At 40.3% G+C, this 17,839-nt stretch overlaps 3 protein-coding genes across 7 annotated transcripts; 1 reads left to right on the forward strand and 2 right to left on the reverse strand.

Annotated features, from left to right (window-relative positions):
* Positions 1–251: 251 nt before the first annotated feature.
* LOC116777026 (ATP synthase subunit e, mitochondrial) lies at positions 252–1,904 on the reverse strand. The gene is made up of 3 exons (XM_032670360.2): positions 1,743–1,904; positions 953–1,109; positions 252–426 (listed from the first exon to the last, which is right to left on the reverse strand). The coding sequence occupies exons 1-3, from the start codon at positions 1,791–1,793 to the stop codon at positions 386–388; spliced, it is 249 nt and encodes an 82-aa protein (XP_032526251.2). The 5' UTR covers positions 1,794–1,904; the 3' UTR covers positions 252–385.
* Positions 1,905–2,226: 322 nt separating this feature from the next.
* Positions 2,227–11,602, forward strand: LOC116776872 (glycerol-3-phosphate acyltransferase 3). Of its 4 annotated transcripts, XM_061528946.1 has the most exons (11): positions 2,227–2,475; positions 7,548–7,674; positions 7,889–8,007; positions 8,122–8,258; positions 8,800–8,905; positions 9,058–9,294; positions 9,518–9,751; positions 10,142–10,257; positions 10,326–10,466; positions 10,533–10,742; positions 10,812–11,602. In XM_061528946.1, exons 1-11 carry the CDS (start codon positions 2,323–2,325, stop codon positions 10,897–10,899), a joined length of 1,668 nt encoding a protein of 555 aa, XP_061384930.1. In that variant the 5' UTR covers positions 2,227–2,322; the 3' UTR covers positions 10,900–11,602. The 4 variants fall into 4 exon arrangements, with proteins under 4 accessions (XP_061384930.1, XP_061384929.1, XP_061384927.1 ...); XM_061528945.1 differs by lacking the exon at positions 9,518–9,751 and having other exon boundaries at positions 2,228–2,475; positions 7,889–7,992; XM_061528943.1 differs by lacking the exon at positions 9,518–9,751 and having other exon boundaries at positions 2,230–2,475.
* Positions 11,603–12,797: 1,195 nt separating this feature from the next.
* LOC116776921 (aldo-keto reductase family 1 member B1-like) lies at positions 12,798–16,840 on the reverse strand. Of its 2 annotated transcripts, none has more exons than XM_032670224.2 (6): positions 16,651–16,840; positions 14,540–14,682; positions 13,988–14,129; positions 13,464–13,858; positions 13,029–13,184; positions 12,798–12,899 (listed from the first exon to the last, which is right to left on the reverse strand). In XM_032670224.2, the coding sequence occupies exons 1-6, from the start codon at positions 16,723–16,725 to the stop codon at positions 12,854–12,856; spliced, it is 957 nt and encodes a 318-aa protein (XP_032526115.2). In that variant the 5' UTR covers positions 16,726–16,840; the 3' UTR covers positions 12,798–12,853. The 2 variants fall into 2 exon arrangements, with proteins under 2 accessions (XP_032526115.2, XP_032526116.2); XM_032670225.2 differs by lacking the exon at positions 16,651–16,840 and adding an exon at positions 16,253–16,417.
* Positions 16,841–17,839: the final 999 nt, after the last annotated feature.

Consider the following 17,839-nt stretch of genomic DNA (forward strand, 5'->3'; position numbering starts at 1 on the left):
ACCTCTGTTCACACGCGTTTTTTAAAGTTTCTTTTTTACGTATAATAGTAATTATTTGTTTCCAGATCTTTATTACACACAATATTCTCTGTGTTGATTTTTCTTATGTATATACTATATATGTATTTTGTTATAGCAATATACAGCTGTGTTTCAAACTTCTTCATTTACTTAAATATTACAATATAAGTGTCGATTTATAAAACCAAGTCAAATGAATGTATAAAGGGCACATCAAATAATAGACAACACCATATTTATTTATCTATTTCATAATTTAACGATGGAATTCGCGCCAATTTTTGACATTAAAAAACTTAATTTCTTAACACAAATGGCGGCATGTTATACACTGTAATATTAACTTAATATTTATCAATTTCCTCTACTTCGTCGCCATCATCGCCTCCAAGTTTTTCAATTCCTCTGAAAAAAGGAAAAACGATTTTATTGTTCGCATCGAGAAATGTGTGTTAAATACAAACTAAGCTCGCGGAAGGAAGATCGGCGTAATGAAGTCGGAAACTTATTAATTGTGTTTATTTTGATGTTGCGAACTAATAATAAGGGTAAGTGATGTCACCGAATATGTTCTTAACACTGAGACTAACAATACTTTATATTAGTTAAATAATTTACGATTTAAGTTCAATGTTACACTTGACAAATATTGGTACGAGGAATAGATATGCGAGTCTCTCATGACATAAACTGAGTAACGCTGAACGTCGTGGGAGACATTCTTGAACCAACTTGTAACCACACTGACAGTGTCGAGATTAAATTTAACTTGTTTTTTCAACATTATATATTAATCAAATTTTAGAGCCCATCATTTCTATGTAACTATCCTGATGATTGTTTTGTTATGAAAATCATGACAAGTCACACAGTAAGTATTAGAATAATTAAGTCTGTTGTCATATTTTTTATCATCTCAATAGTCACTAACCCGCCGCAGCCCGTTGCCTCTCTTCCTTCAGCTTCGCATCCTTGATGACTTTCTCCTTAGCCTCGATTTCACGAAGCTTAGCCTCCTTCTTAGATAGCCTGTTCTGGTGGAAGGCTCCATAAGCCACTCCCAGACCGAGGAATGACCAGCGGCCAAACTAAAATGTGTATTATAATTTAAAACTTTATATTAAACTCAATTGAGAGAATGAAAACTGCAGAGTCTCTGGTTAGACTCCACTCGTATTGAGGAATTTGTTTAGGGAGACATTTTTCCTTGTTAGAGACACTTCTCTAGAATTTGAAGATTAAATTTTATATATATATATATATATATATATATATATATGTTAGTAATGTTAGTAAAATATAAACCAGCTATTAACTAATATGGTTGATATGTTTGTTGTTTTATAACCCAAAGTCTCATATATATCAAATCATAGAAAATACATGCAGAGTAAAATTGTTCTGGATACCATTGTCACATAATAAACTCGAAACGAGGGGACATGTAGTTTAAATCGTTAAAAATATTATGTAATTACTATTATTTAAGACAGGACTGTTTCTTAGAAATATCTCATAGTAGCTCCCTCATCATCACAAGTTATTACTTCAGAGGAAAATGTTTAAACAAAGATAATTATTAAGAAAAAGTTAACACGGCCAAATATTAAGACTCCAAGGAGATTTTATATTTTTAAAAAGTATAAATTTTTGAAAATGGAATGAATTTTAAACACTGTTACATAATTATTATTTCTATAGAATATATAGGAAGAGCTCACCCTGATCAACGGAGACACTCGCACTGGCGGTCCGTAAGGGAGATCAGCCATTTTGATCGATTTATAGGATATTAAAATCTAAAAAGAATTTTCAATAAATTCTAGAATAATAAGATCCAGCGGAGGTTATATTGTGGGGTTGGCAGTGTGAAAAATAATTTATGTAGAAAAATAAAAGTGTTGCCAACTATAATTATTTTTTTAATTAATTGAAACTAATACTAAATTAATTTAATTAATATTATTATAATATTATAAATTTATAAATAAAATGTATTTATTCAAAATTTTAACTTCATGAAAACTATAAAACTGCGTCATAAATTCCTGGCACTCGTTTTATTTATTTATCTATAACGATAACATATTCGCTATATTTTAATATAATAAAAGTTAAAGTCCAAATTATCCTAGCCGCGAGTGATGTTCCTATCAGCCATCAGCTGTCTTTGTGACTTTGACTGTGAGCCGTCAGGTCGTGACGTCACAGCCATTTTGGTTCGAGTCATTCATCAAATGTTAGTCAAGCCCTGTCCCTCGTTTCATACAATCAGTGCCCGCTGCTCCGTCAGTACTAAATATGGCAGTGATGGCCTCGTTCGTGTCCGTGGCGGTGTCTATCCTCTACACGCCGGTTCTGCTGTTGATTCTCTGTGTGATCTTCCTGGCTTCCATCGGCAAATCTCTCGGCGTGAGACGTCTTTACGTCAATATATTGCTGAAATTGTTCGAGGTGAGTCCATTATTGTTAATTATCATGTGAAGATGACGGCCAGCGAGGTCTCGGCTGGTTTTGTATACGGAATTGTTTACATTCATTGTTTATCAAACAAATTTATATGTGCGTGAGCAAAAATCGGTTGCTAGTCGCTGGTTCATTGATCAAAGTTCTCCTGATAGTAAATACGTCGTTGTATAAGATGCCTTCATATATAACCTTCGGAATTCCAAATTTATGAAACATTCTTGAATTACTGATTGCTTTATATTTATGAAGATAATATCGGCGTCGCAGAATGTTTTGAAATAAATTAATTTTACTGTTTTATGTCAACTACATCTCGTAATCATTACAGAACAAAGGTACGACATTTCGGAAACTACGTTTTATAAATGCAAAGACTTGAAAGAATATATTATAAGGAGACAAGAATAATTCATTAATAATATCAAAAAAAATAAGTAAAATATTTATGATACATTGAATTTTCAAATTTATTACGATGAGTTTAATTCAGGGTTAAGGAGACTGTGGTGTCACAATACTCTGTTTAACATGCATACTGATAGTATGTAGGTAAATTGATACTTGGGATTAATTTTTAATGCATCAGGATAGATTTAGAAATTATATATTAATGAAGATAAACAGATAATGTTAGGTTTGATGATTGTGTTCAGTAGATAGTGCAGCAGACGGACGCACATGCATACAGAATAATAACAATGAATGTACTTTGGACTGGACAAAATGTGAATAAGCTTATATATATAAGAATATGAATATTATTATATACTAGCTGTCGCCTGTGGTTTTGTCTGCATATTGAAAAACTTTAGTGATAAGGTTTGTCATTTTTTTATTTTACTTCTTAATCCCTTCATCAGACCACACCTGGTTACAACAGAATTATTTTAAAAGGATGCCCTCTTCATTAAAAATAAAATGCTCTTAATTGATGGAGTAATATTGTATTAAATTGGGAACTTCCTTTTTTTGAGGTTGGTCAAAACATAGTTTGAGTTGCTCCGTTGACAAGTTGAGACATCACCGACTAAGTGATACTGTTTCTTAACATGTATTGTCTCATACTGATGTGGACAAAGTTGCCGCTAAAAATATTATATATATAGAATTGTGTAAGAAAGATGCACATGGCATGCCGAGGTGTAATAGATGATAAATAGCAGGGCCAGCTGACGGACACTCACACCGTGGCGGTACCTCAATACTTTTGAATTATTAGTTAGAGTAAATAAAAACACTTTATATGAACAAGCGACGCGGACACGGACAGGGCAAGGGAGCCTCGACACACAATCAGTGAGCGTGTGACTTTGTTACAACAAAGTGTTTGTGGCAGAGATGAGACAAAGGATGCATTTACATGTTACACGGTCAGTGTCGATGCTGACACTGAACGGTTTATAGTTTTTCATTAGTACAGATGTAGGGGATTTTTAACCAAGGAGTCCAACAGCTGGCGGTCTGCCTGATGGAAGGTAGTCATCTTCCATGGACAACCAACATAAGGGATGTTGCGGATGATCGCCGACCTTGATAGTGGGAGAGAGGAAAGGGCGACCGTCTCTCTCACTCATGAGACGAAACGTAGCCATTAAAGACTACTTCCGCCGATCTTCTGTGAGAGGGTGGTACATCCCCGGTCGAGGGGGTCCATGTCCGAGCTGCTGTAACTCCACCACAGCTAAGCTCCACCGCCTTAACAAGGTGTAGTGTCACGAAATGGTGTCTAAGTTGATGGAAGACGTCTTCCAGATCTTGGCACAGCAGCTCCCTGATGTGACTATCAGATGGACTCCCCTCTACATACGCGTTATGCGTGTTTCATTCAATAGTATATGTATATATGAAGATTGGCGTATGTCTGTTTGTAGCTTTGGATATCAGTCACATATTCAGACACCGCTCACAGACGGCGAAGGAAAACATCATAAGGAAACCTGGACTTATAATTTCAAATCATAAGTTTGAAATCGCCTATCCGCTTGGAGCGAGCGTGGTGATTAATGCTCTAACCTTCTCCATGCGAGAAGAGGCCTTTCAGCGGTGGGCTCCGACAGGCTGGTGATGATGATATTAGTACTAAGTGTTTCAGTCTCAGTGTGTTATATTTATTTAAAAGGAAAATATTAGATGTAAAGATCAAATTGAAGCGCCCAGACAGGACAGTCTATAAAGTTACTTAAACGAAGGCACCGGGCTGAACTGGTGCTGTCAAAGAATGTTACGAGAACTGTGATTTTATTTTTGTTTTGTCTATGAATTTAATAATATTTTTTTTATTAGAATATACGAATTTTAATTTGTTTAATGTGAAAGGTCAAATGTCAAAGGTCGAAGTCGATTCTAAAGCGGGTTCTATATTTGTGTGTGATGTCGTCTGTGTGTTCTGCACTGAGACGTCACGGGGAGGCGCTCAGTGCCCGAGGAACTGATCTGTTCCCTCGCATGCTCAATACTTTTGTCAAATACTTCATAACCCGTATAATTAATTTAATTTTAATCTGTTTAAATCTAACAAAGTCACTTCAAAACATAAACTATTTTTACACAATTATTAGTAATTTAATTTAAATGTTAATGATATTTAAAAATTAATTTATTTAAAAAAGGATTTAATAAAGGATTTTTGCGTAATATCCGAGATTTTCGATTCTCGGTAACTTTAATAATAAAGTCCATCTCACTGAATACTGTCGGTTTAAACGTTGTACGGTTGTAAGCTTGACTATAGAACCCGTTTTAAGATTAAGAGATGTATTTACAAAACAAACTAAAAAAATATCTTAAATAGAAATTTGTTTGAGACTGTTTTCATTAAAACATCTATTTTTTACTTGAAGTTTCATTGTTAGTGTATTACTGTCTGTATTCAGTTTGCACTCATACTAAGGATACAGGGTCCGAAACCCTAAAAGACAAGTCGACGATCAGTTTTTAAATTTTAAACACTACCCCGGTCATTGACCTCCGAATTAAATGAATATTTTCGAAACAAATTGTAGAAAAAAAAGACATTTACTCGATACTACAAGTTTTAAAAAATAAAACTTAGTTTTTTCAGTCTATGAAGTCGAGTGAAATATACTCAAAAATATAGGACATAAACACGTGTACTATTATCACTGCAATGATTGGGATAACATTATTAAAAAAAATATTCAGAAATAACTTAAAATTTATTTGGTTATTCCTTAGCTAACCTCACCTTAAATTAAACTTGTAGATCGCTTATAAGAAAAATATTTAGCGCACTCTAATCGGTATAATCTCGATAGTTACGGAGATAGGTCGAAAGAGCAACGGGGACAAGACAAACATAAACACACAGTATTGACGAGGAAAATCTTATTAATTAGCTATGTTTGTAAACATCGCAGACACTGGAAGTTTTTGAAACAACTCCGTCATCGAGACAGTTTTCATGTTACGAATCGATTTTGTCGTCAACGCGCGAGTGTTGCGTATTATCTCCTGTTATATGGAGTGTCGCTGAAGGTTAGGCGAAGTCGGAACATTATTTATCACAGAGCAAAGTTTAACTAAAACCTTGTGGCGACGCTCGTGCCACGCTCCCCGGACGTGACCATTTCGATGACGTTCCTAAATTCAGATAGATTGATGATCCGATGAGGTGTGACGTCATCATATAATAATCCTCAACAATAGTTAGGAACTACAAGAACACGTGACACGATATCTAATTTCTAAACTATATAAATGTAAAGTTTCATGAAAATCTGTTTAGTTTTAACGTGATGAAGAAAACGATGTAATTTTCGTGATATGTGATAGCTCAGTCGACAAAGTCAACCGGGACTACATCCCCGGGCCGGTGGCGTCAAGTCCCGTCGTTACCATATTAGTTTATGAGTTATAATTCTTTTAGATTATATAAGAAATTAAATCAAAATATAATGAAATGTTATCAATCACTTATCATTGGCGTTTAAAGTATAGATAGGTTATTGAAAAATATTTAAACGAACGAAAACAACGATGATTATCGGCTAATTACATTGTTTAACCGACGACGGTGAGACGGTTGTTGTGTTCGGTAACAGCGGGTTCGATTCTAGATAGCAATGTTGCTGTGTTCAGATTTCTATCAGATACACTCCGCCGACCTGTACAACACGACCTGATGTCTGATAAATCAAATCGTAATCCTTCTATCATCAGCAGATTATGCTCCACCCCACGGGATTTATTTAATACTTGCAGTGATTAAAAAAAAATACGGTCAAGCGCGAGACGGTTTCAAGAAAAGGTTTTTAGTGTTCGTATTGTAGTAATGGGATACAATATCTGTGTACGTCTGAGTGTCGTGGTCCACGAGATATAATCTAACACAGACGGACAGACACGCTCACTCGTATGGTTCCGTATCTAATATTTTCCTGCGGAACTTTAAAAATAATGTTATCGCGTCTGATAAGAACAATGTCATTAATGCGTTCAACCTGCTCGAATCTATACACGTAATCTGATTGTATTATAAATATATATAAAAATACAATCAGATATATATAAAGAAATTATTAAAAACTATAGTTGCCTTATAAAGCAACTACTTTTAAATAACAAATCAAACGTTAAGTTAACCAAACTTGTCTTAAAGCGTTTTTACTTACTATTATCTAAAAACAAAACACTTAAAATAACTTAAATTCAATTTACAAACACTCACGAATCACGTTGTCACACATTTTCCCGCCTAAAAGTGAGCAAACCAAATGTCATCGCTGTGACGTCACTTCGGGTGCGTTCGGGAATTTGAAGGTTCGGTTCAAATTAAATGTGTGTGCCCTAAATATGCTCTTACCGTCTGTTTATTTAAACAGATATGTCGTTATCAACTCCAAGACTGGTTCTAAAGTTTATTAACCGACTTTAAAACAAACAAATTCTGTATTTGAACCTTAGTTGTTACCTATCAAAGTCATATACTGAGTCCTATCAATTTTATTACTAGGTTATATGTAAAAATAACTTTTTTTTTATCTTAACATACAAAAAGATATATATTATAAGATAACTATGATGTATTTTCAATCTAGTATGGAAGACAGCACATCGAGGTGGCGAAAAAGTTACAGAGGTCAGATAGTTCTGATGAGGAGGATCATCCAGGGGCCGGGGATGAGAAACCGCCTTCCGCCCTCGTCAAGGAGAATGGAGTCAACGGTGAGGGACACATTGTTCTAGTATTTTAATAGCTGCAATTCGTGACATTTTATTTGTTTTCTTTGAAATCTGATAATATTTATGTGAGTAAAGTATAGAAGTGAGCTATATACCATGGAACAATACCAACAGAATAAAAAAAATGCAAAACATGACGAATACCTTATTTTTTCTCCTAAACTCGTCAAAACTCATCTGCGATGAATCAATGCAGGTACCAAGATGAGTGTGATAGAGAGGCAGGAGATCCTAGGGCCCTCGCCGGAGCTGAACTACAAGAGGAGTCACAGCCAGGAGAGGATTTCCAACGGATATAAGGTCCTTAAAGCGGAGGTAATAGAGGTCCTATAACTCCAGGGTCCAAAATTATTGAACATTTATATAGTTTTCATGCCGTTTGGACCCTTAAGACCTGGTCATTATAAAGTATCTTTGCTGCGATTCCAGAACGAGCTGGAGTTCCACGTGGACCACTGTATGGACCTGATGAAGGCGGGCGTGGAGGCCATCATCGAGGACCAGGTCACGTCCGTGTTCGAGGCCGAGGAGCTGCGCAGCTGGAACCTCCTCACCAGGACTAACAGGTCTATACGGAAAAACTAAATTTGTACGGCTCCGGTGACACAATTTGCTGTTGACTCTGAGTCGACTTCCATGAAGCTCCTCCGCGCTGTGTCTGACACATGAGCTGATTTACGACTTGTGATGTATTTAAGTTCCGTCTCCTTGTCTTCGGGAACGGAGCGTAAGTTGTTCATCGTGAAGTCGCTGTGTGTAGATGGCGCTGGCGGTCGCTTACTAAACATACGCATTTAAAATTTAACTAAAACAAACTAATTATCATTTTAAAGCAACCCACCCCGGATAAGTTGCCTTTGATTTACAAAGACGCTTTTAAGTCGCGTCCACAAATACTTTGCCGCGCAAAAAAACGTCACTTCGGGTGCGTTCGGGAACTTAAAGGTTCGGTTCAAATTAAATTTATATATATTAAGAAGAGTCACAGCTCATAAGGCAAAGTTAATTATTACGGCTTATATCAGACAGGTGTGAGGCCGCCCACAGAGGTCGCCTCGTGTGCTCTCGGATCACATTCCACGCGTGTGATGCGTTGTAATGTTCTAGACAGTACGAGTTCCTGACGTGGCGCCTCACCATCATCTGGGCGATGGGCTTCGTGGTGAGGTACCTGTTCCTGCTGCCGCTCAGGATACTCATCTTCATCATCGGGGTGAGAGTCCTTAGTTGTTCTTATGACGGAGTCGCGCCCGGCGGATATATTAGTGCGTACCAGATAATAAAAGTTTCCTCTAAGCTGTGCCGGGACTGACAAGTCGTTTTTGGGTGAGTCGACCCGCGCGTTCCAATGTGTTCCTCCCGAAGGTTCTAGCGACCATAGCCTCCATGTCCGTCATCGGAGCCCTGCCGCGGTGCCGGGCGCGGGCCGCCGTGGGCGCGGTCGCCTACAAGATGGCGATGAGGAGCCTCGTGCGCTGCGTGTCCTGCGTCACCAACTTCCACGACACCCGGCACCGGCCGCGCCACAACGGGTTCTGTGTGGCCAACCACACCAGCCCCATCGACGTGGCCGTGCTCAGCGTCAACGACTGCTTCTCCCTGGTACGACACCGGGAGGACGTTTGCGGGGATACTTGTTTGTGACGTCTCTGTGTACGTTTTTTGGAGATCACGCAGGTGTCGCAGGTCAAAGGGGAGATGTATTCCGCTTGGGTGACGATATAGGTCGGGAATGTTAGTGTATGCTCTGAGAGGGGGATATGCAGGTCTTCCAGGTGGAGTCCGCTTGGGTCATCATCACCGCTCGTGTATGTGCGTGCTCCAGGTGTGGTGGCTGTTGGCGTGCACCGCCGCCGTGGGCTGTCTGCCGGACGGGCGGGTGAAGCAGCGCGTGAACAGTACGCTGTCCCTGATGTGCTTCAACTTCCTGTCCCGCTGCATCAGCGCCGTGGTGACCTACCACAGCCCGGAGCTGCGGCCTCGCTCCGGCATCTGCGTGGCGAACCACACCAGCCCCATCGACGTGCTGGTGCTCATGTGTGACAGTCGCTACTCGCTGGTGAGCCGCGGACCTTGCTTCCTTCACCTCTTATCCCCTCTACTCTCCTCTGCTTCTCTCTCTCTCTCTCTCTCTCTCTCTCTCGCATGACTGTCTGTGCTACATGTGACGTCATCAAAGCCTTTGAATGTTATCTGTGTGTATGTCGCGGGCGTGTCGTCTGAAGGCCGGGGATGTCAGTATGTCTTACTTTGCTTTAGTAACGATTGATCTAGATCACTTGATGTATTCATGAACTCGGCGGAGCGCAGCCGACCTCGAGACACGCTCGATATTAAAGCTCTCTGTGAGAAGTTATCTGTTTGTCTGTTCACTCTGAGCCGCGGTAAGTCTTCCTGTCGCGATCCTCCGCGGGTGACCGGAAGTCCTAACGCGATGTTGGTTGTCCAGATCGGTCAGCGGCACGACGGGTTCCTGGGGATCCTGCAGCGAGCGCTGGCGCGGGCCTCGCCGCACATATGGTTCGAGAGGTCCGAGGTCAAGGACAGACACGCAGTCGCCAGGAGGTACGAACCGCTCCGGCCCCTCCCCCGCGTCCCCCCACCGCGCTCACGGTCCACGCGTCTCATTCCAGGCTGAAGGAGCACATCTCTGTGCCGGACAACCCGCCCATCCTGATCTTCCCCGAGGGCACGTGCATCAACAACACGTCCGTGATGCAGTTCAAGAAGGGCAGCTTCGAGGTCGGCGGCACCATCTACCCGGTGGCCATCAAGTGAGTCCCTCCTCCCCCCCTCTCCTCGCGCCCCGCCCCGCCTCTGACGTGATCTCCTGCCTCCAGGTACGACCCCCGCTTCGGCGACGCGTTCTGGAACTCGTCCCGCTACGGCATGCTTCACTACCTGCTGAACATGATGAGCTCGTGGGCGATCGTGTGCGACGTGTGGTACCTGCCGCCCATGACCAGGGCGGAGAACGAGACGGCCGTGGACTTCGCCAACAGGGTGAAGGGCGCCATCGCCAGGCGGGGCGGACTCGTCGACCTGATGTGGTGAGAACGATATGAATACAGGGCGGGCGGGAGACTAGACGGGGGCGCAGCTAACACCTCGTTTTACAGGGACGGACAGCTGAAGAGGATGAAGGCCAAGAAGGAGTGGCGCGAGCTGCAGCAGGAGGAGTTCAGCAGGCGGCTCAAGGGAGAGTGACTTGCAACGCCTGCAACACCAGAACCCGCCGGAGCCGCCGGGCGGGCCGGGCGGCGTCACGGAACCCTTCATGTAAATCACAATAAACGAATAAATGTATAAATGGATAAATAAACAAATAGTCATGGCGCGGGCCGGCGCGGCTCCCGGGAGAGTCAGCGGCGCCGCTCGGCCCGCGCCAACATACATAATAACTTAGTTCGATGTAAGTAACGACCGCATTTAGAGTGTTCGTGTCCCGGGTGTGGCCGCAGCCGTCGCCGGCGGGGGGGGGAGGCGGGATGTTAGGATGGCTCAATTGTGATGTGACTCTGTGGTGCGCGGTCGGGAGCGTGACGGACGCGACGCGACGCCGCCTGTACATAGACCTCGTCGACTCTGCGTATTTATTTTATTTATTCATCACAATCGTCGGTCGTGTCGTGTCCGTGTCGCGGTCGTCAGCATTAAATGCGAGACGATTTTATAGAAATGTTCGTAAATTAATATCTCGTAGGAAGATCGGCCTCTAGAAATAATAATAAGGCTAATACTTAGCTAGGCTCCTTACACACTCGGTGTGCGGCGCCGGTCCGATGTACAAGGGCGGGCCCGCACTGGACTGTATAAATATAAAGGTTTTATGAAAGGACTCGCGTTTTGTTTGTGAGATGTTTGTAAAGTTTCTATTGTTTTGTACTGATTAAATGAAATCACATCTCTATTTTTTGTTTTTATTTCTCTATTGCTCTCAGGTTGGAAGTGTTCGGCTGAAAATTTACGCTCATGAAGCGATTAGGACCTTTTTTGTGTTATAATATTTGTTACCCGGTCGTGTACATTAATGTCTTCTGTGATCTGTGAATCACCAAATTTATCGCAAAACGATCAAGTCTAGACTTCAGCTTACATGAACACAAGTTTCATTCGCATATAAACGAAATACAGTTATAACTTAATAAAAATTATATATAATTGAATATGCGATGGATAGTTTATTAATATTAATAAAAACTTTTTTTTAACAAACTAACTTTATCAACAATCATTTTGTGACATTTCTGACATGAATGTGACAGCGCGGGAAAGTGCCGACGTATCGAGTCGACCGTCGTCCTTTAAATATTGAATTTGTTGTTGGTGTTCGGTCGCTGAGGGAAATTTATAAATATATTAAAATCAATATGTAGTATTTACTTGTAAACATTGTTTAACCTTTATAATAAAAGTATTACATCTTTAAGTGTTATGTTTGCATTTAGCGTAATTTGTGTTGTTTTATATTTACCACCAATTATTCCTTATTGCGTCTTCCGTCCAAGCTGCTATAAGTTAATCCCGGGTCGAGTCTCCATTCTACACGACACAAGTTGAATATGCCGTCACGTCTTCACAGGGATGACGGCCATATTTGAGACAACCAATCGACTAAAGTTAAATCATATACATTTGTCAAGATTCACTTCTAAATGACAAGTTATTAATGGTTTTTAATTTATATAATGTTACATTTTATGGTAACATTAATAATATACTTAATGCTTTACGATATTACGTTAAACTTCTGAAACTATTCGTCACGTCCAGTTTGTATCTTTTTTTTTTTAATGTGGCCTTCATCCGTGCAGAGACGTGCACAGTACATTCTGCCAGTGTCGTGTAAGTTTGTATCTTCAAATTAAGACATGAAACAGTTTCGGCTATTTTGGCATTATCAACGGCAGTATAGAAAACTTGCAACTGTCCGTGTGTAGTATAAACGTTTACTAGGGACACAGACCAATCAGAGAGCACGAACCTTCTTTGCGACGGAGAATATAATATATTGAATTAAAAATGTATAACGCGGTTTAGTCATTAATATGACCCGCTTTGTAATAAGGTTCAGGAAAAAAGGATTTAATGAATAAAACGACAAATATTTAACATGGGTATAATCTGTGTACAATGAGTTCAATACCAGGCCGGGCCGCGTTCAGAAGGCGTCGTTCTCAAACGGATGGTGTTTGTGGCCGAGAGACCTGGAACATGGACGAGGTTTGAAACACTCAGTATATAAAGGCAGGGAGTCATGGCAGGCTTAGCTACTTTTTCCGACATTATTTATGCATATCGTTGTTTGATCATATCAATTCTTGTGAGTAACTCACGCCGTCATGGGCACGAAGCGTCCGTTGCAGTCGAAGGAGTCAATCAGCTCCAGGTCGTCCTTGGACAGCTGGAAGTCCATCACTGCGAAGTTGGACTCGATCCGGGAGCGAGTCACCGACTTGGGCAGCACGATGTTGCCGCGCTCCAGCTGATACCTGGAACATACGAGCTCGTGACTGTGGCCGATCGACACTGAAGGGACTAGGAGGAACAAACTACTAGGACTAAACTAGGAAGTGAGCTGAGTGAAGCGACCTCTGCGTTTTTTTGGAAATGGGTTCCGTTTTCCACTCGGCTAACTCGGCTATCCAACATAAAAACCTCGTCTCGCTCGTACCTTCAGCTGCCGAAATCAATTCCATGGATTAATCACCTGAGTTGCCCGTATAGCGTTCCACTCACTCAGCTCGGACTCCACCGGCACCGTCCCTCACCTGATCAACACCTGTGCCACGGTCCTGCCCAGCCTGTCCGCTATTTCCTTCAGTCGAGGGTCGTCCAGGAGCCGTGGGTCGTCGGGTTTGGCCCAGGGCCTGTCCGGGGAGCCCAGCGGGGAGTAGGCCGCGAGCAGCACCCCTCGGGCCGCGCAGAACTCCTTCAACTTTTTCTGGACTAAGTAGGGGTGGCATTCCACCTGGTTGACGACGGGCTTGATGCTGGCGGACTCCAGCACTCGGTCCAGCTGGCGCGAATTGAAGTTGGACACTCCGAGGCTCCGAATCAGTCCCTCGGCCTGGAGCGGCTCCAACGCCTTCCAGGTGTCCACGTAGTCCACATCAGAGAATTGGATCTTACCGCTCTCGTCCACGGGAAACAGTTCTCCGTCCTCCTGGAAATCGATATTCAAGGAGTATTTTAAAAAAGCAGAATTAATCAAAAATTTTTCTTTTCCTAGGATCTGATACAACCTCTTAATATTACATTAACGTGACCCTTCCCTCTGTGAGCTCGTATTTACCTTATAGGCTTGAGGCCAGTGTATGAGGTACAGATCCAAGTAGTCCAAGTTCAGGTTCTGGAGACTCTTCATGAGCGCTCCTCGCACCAGGTCCGGGCGGTGGAAGGTGTTCCACAGTTTGGACGTTATGAACAGCTCCTCCCTGTAGAAACAAATTACATTAGAAATAAAGATATTTGCTTCCAGAATTTCAATACGGCCTCTGCGCTGAACTCTTCTACAATATCTATATTTAAGACAGGGTTATAAGTACATTGTGCCAGTGCACAATATATTTATAACCCTATTCAGGTCTTGGAGAAATGTCCAAAAAATATTCCAATAATTTTATGATTTATGTGACACGATCGGAATCTCGTGAGTACATTTAAAAGGTTTTGGAGAAATATTTTCTTCATATCAGTACTAAAGTTGACTGAGGAATATCAACTCTTACGGACGAAGGAAGAAGGCCATTCACTAGCCCCAGTGGTCACAACCCAGCACCTGGGGCTACCTCTCCTATGAAACTGTTAAAACCAACTTGGATATCACCTGTGCCTCCGACCTCACCTCTTGACAACTCCCTCCTTAATCTTCTCTGTGATGGCGTCTCCCACTTCCTTCTCGTTGCCGTACACGAAGGCGCAGTCAATGTGCCTGTAGCCGATGTCGATGGCATCTTTCACCGCTTGACTCACTTCACCAGGTTTGGACTGGAGACAGAACACTCGTTAGGACTTCGCCCCTCGGGAACTCGTGGCGCGCATCGTGAACGTACGTAATATAAAGGTACATAGCCGAATTAATTATTAAAAACAATGAATCCAATAATCAGGATTCGGACACGCGACTCCTCCAATAACAACACCCAGTCCCTCTGCTAACTAAGCTATCGAAGCTCACATACAAAGACAAACTTGGGAGCCATATTCCTCTAAACATATAGAAATTTACACGGAGGAATAACATTTTTATTTTTAAACTCATAGCAAACAGTATAATTAACAGAGCATGAATTTAAAAAAATTAGGCCAAGAAAAGCCGATGTCTATGAGGAACATGTAAATAGTACACATATACAAGCAACAAGTACTGGTCCAAAATACCTCTGAATGTGTAAATATATGTGTCAGGGTTCATGAGATACAGTTTGCCCCCATACATACATACATACATCCGATCACTCGGTAACAGACAGACTAACGGTAGGTCACAAATATATTACTATACAATAAATGTAAGGAAAATCATTGGGAAATAGAATATTCCATAAAAGGGGATGAAGAGCAGAAAATCTCAGTATAATATTAAAGTATCCTTTCATACTATTTTTTATAATAAAATTATTATATATATATATATATTTATTTATATATAAAATTCTTTTTAATTCACTTCTGTCTATCTGCTCTGCCAAATCTGCTAAATGGTGCAACCAATGTCGATGAAACTCTCACTCGCAGATAGCTGATATAATAGGATACAACTTGGGACATATTCCGCTCTCATTATGTTCTCAGCTACCGGCCTACTGAGCTAATAAGTTTCAGCGACTCTAGTTTATGGATATAAGATTGTTATATCTTTATTTGTATAGTATTAAGATTTAAATTGATAAAGACGAGGAATCTTCCACAGATACCCGTGAATAATCCCATTTAAATAATTTCCCACTTTGTTGATGAGGCAACATTCCTAACGAGCGTCCAAATCCGAGTCATACTAATTTTAATCCTTACATATATTTTTTACAACTGATTATAATTAATGTCTCTGACCATATCTGTATATAGCAAAAATATAAATGGCTATTAATTACGTTGACACCCGCGTTAATTTTGTGATATTAATGTTTGGGTATTTCAAAGCTATTATTACGTTCTTCAGCCATTTTGAAGGACATTACCAGGATGAACGCCGAACATTTAGATTCAAGATGGACCGGTACACCGAACGTTATTTAATTAATGGCTGTCAAATGTAAACTTAAAAGTTTATCAAAAATTGACATTATCAAATGTACTTAGATAAAGGTAATCCCGACACTACGGCCGGCACTTTGAGTTAAACTTATCTTAAGTACTGTAACCGACAAGTATTACCGCGAGACGAATATCTTAATTTTTTATACATTTTTATCAAAAAACTTTATATAAAATGAAGATAATGCGAATATTTTGAAAACATTTTATGTGAAGACAATTAAATGTTAAAGGTTAAATTAAACAATCCGTTCACATATGATATATAATCTTATATGTATATATAAGAATATTTACTTGCCTTCCAAGTACCCAGCCCTATCATGGGACACGTTAACCCATTGGAAAACTTCACGAAGGGCGATAACATGTTTAATATATAAAATAATTTTATTACACCTTACGACTTTATTAACGAATCTTGAAAACTAATTTAATTCACAACAATTGACATTTGTTTGTTTTAATAATTGACAAATCAGATATAATAGACTTAGATAACACATCGTACAGACTATTAGTTATGTGATATTTTACTATATTATAATAATTTAAATATAAATACATTAAATATTAAATTAATTTATAAAACAATTACTTAGTACTATAATAAAAATAAATCTAATTATTTTTTTTTATTATTTTTTCATATAAATATTATATGTTGATATTTGTTATACAATAAATCAAGAGCCTTACCTTCCAAGTGCCCAGACCCAGCTGTGGGTATTTTCTCCCATCACTGAACCTAACCATAACATTTTTGGACGCCATGAGTATGTGATGTCACAACCGTCGGCCGTGTAACACTGGGCGGGAAACGCAAAGCTGAATAATTTATGTGATCGCCTCAAGGTCCTCTCGACGTTATCAGCATTTATAACTTACGAGTGTACATTGACAATAAAACATTTGTAATTGATTACAACAAGAGTGAGAAATGTTGAACGATATAGTGTGTGAGGTTACATATATGAAGCCATCAAACGAGATTTCTGCGATCGTTCGCAATTTGCATAATACCTTATGATTTATGACGCATCGTTAGTAAAACGCTGCTAAAATGCTTAACGACAAGGAAAAATGTTAACACTAAAAGCAATCGTCGTAAAAGATAAAAAATTAAAACAAATGATGTCCAGAGGTCAAACAACAAGTCGAAGAAGCTTTTGTCACATTGTCGTATTTTTTTTTTGTGTTTAACAGGAATAATGTGTTGGATGATGTAAGTTGGACTTAACATGTTAGGTCGGATAACTTTAGCATTGATACACGTTTGTGAAGGAAGTACCACAGTAAGGTACTCCTGGATAGCGGTCGATACGCGCGTCGTCACGATAGGGTTCTAGAAATAACGTCAAACGAGAAATTAATGGGTTTTGTGAAAGAAGGTACCAGGACTACAAAATCCAACGTCTAGCCTTACTCTATTATTGAAGCGGCTTCAGATTGGACTATAATGATGGATACGTATGAAAAACAATACAAAATCCCCGAGGATATTCGTGCGTCATCGTCCAGACCCAACATATTTATGTATTCGCGAAAATTTTAAAGCGCGTTGTTGTGATAGAGCTTACGGTTCCTTGGGAAACCAACATCCCCAAACACCACGCCAACAAAGTCACTAAGTATTACGAGTTCAATAGTAATAGGTTGGTCGTAACTTTTTACGCAGTAGAAGTGGAAGCGAGAGGTATAACGGCAAAATCTCTACAACCTACTAAGAGACTTGCGCCTGTTCAGAACTAACATCAATTCATTCTTAAACGTGCTCCAAAGCCAGCCCTGGTATGTTCGTTTCAAATTTAGTAAGGTAGAGAGAGGATCTTGGACGGTGTTGGTGAGCGTTTAACGCGCGCAAGTCGCAGGTCGCAAGTTCCAGACA

The sequence above is a fragment of the Danaus plexippus genome, assembly GCF_018135715.1.
Source record: "Danaus plexippus chromosome 29 unlocalized genomic scaffold, MEX_DaPlex mxdp_36, whole genome shotgun sequence".
NCBI lineage: Eukaryota > Metazoa > Arthropoda > Insecta > Lepidoptera > Nymphalidae > Danaus > Danaus plexippus.

Excerpts from the sequence above, each read along its gene's own strand:
- LOC116776921 (XM_032670224.2), bottom strand. The coding sequence starts at position 16,725 with ATGGCGTCCAAAAATGTTATGGTTAGGTTCAGTGATGGGAGAAAATAC. Across the intron at positions 14,683-16,650 it reads TGGGTCTGGGCACTTGGAAG|TCCAAACCTGGTGAAGTGAG; the intron begins GTAAGGCTCTTG and ends TTCTGTCTCCAG. Across the intron at positions 14,130-14,539 it reads AAGGAGGGAGTTGTCAAGAG|GGAGGAGCTGTTCATAACGT; the intron begins GTGAGGTCGGAG and ends TTGTTTCTACAG.
- LOC116777026 (XM_032670360.2), bottom strand. The coding sequence starts at position 1,793 with ATGGCTGATCTCCCTTACGGACCGCCAGTGCGAGTGTCTCCGTTGATC. Across the intron at positions 1,110-1,742 it reads GAGTGTCTCCGTTGATCAGG|TTTGGCCGCTGGTCATTCCT; the intron begins GTGAGCTCTTCC and ends TACACATTTTAG. Across the intron at positions 427-952 it reads GAGGCAACGGGCTGCGGCGG|AGGAATTGAAAAACTTGGAG; the intron begins GTTAGTGACTAT and ends TCCTTTTTTCAG.
- LOC116776872 (XM_061528946.1), top strand. The coding sequence starts at position 2,323 with ATGGCAGTGATGGCCTCGTTCGTGTCCGTGGCGGTGTCTATCCTCTAC. Across the intron at positions 8,259-8,799 it reads CTCCTCACCAGGACTAACAG|ACAGTACGAGTTCCTGACGT; the intron begins GTCTATACGGAA and ends GTAATGTTCTAG. Across the intron at positions 9,295-9,517 it reads TCAACGACTGCTTCTCCCTG|GTGTGGTGGCTGTTGGCGTG; the intron begins GTACGACACCGG and ends TGCGTGCTCCAG.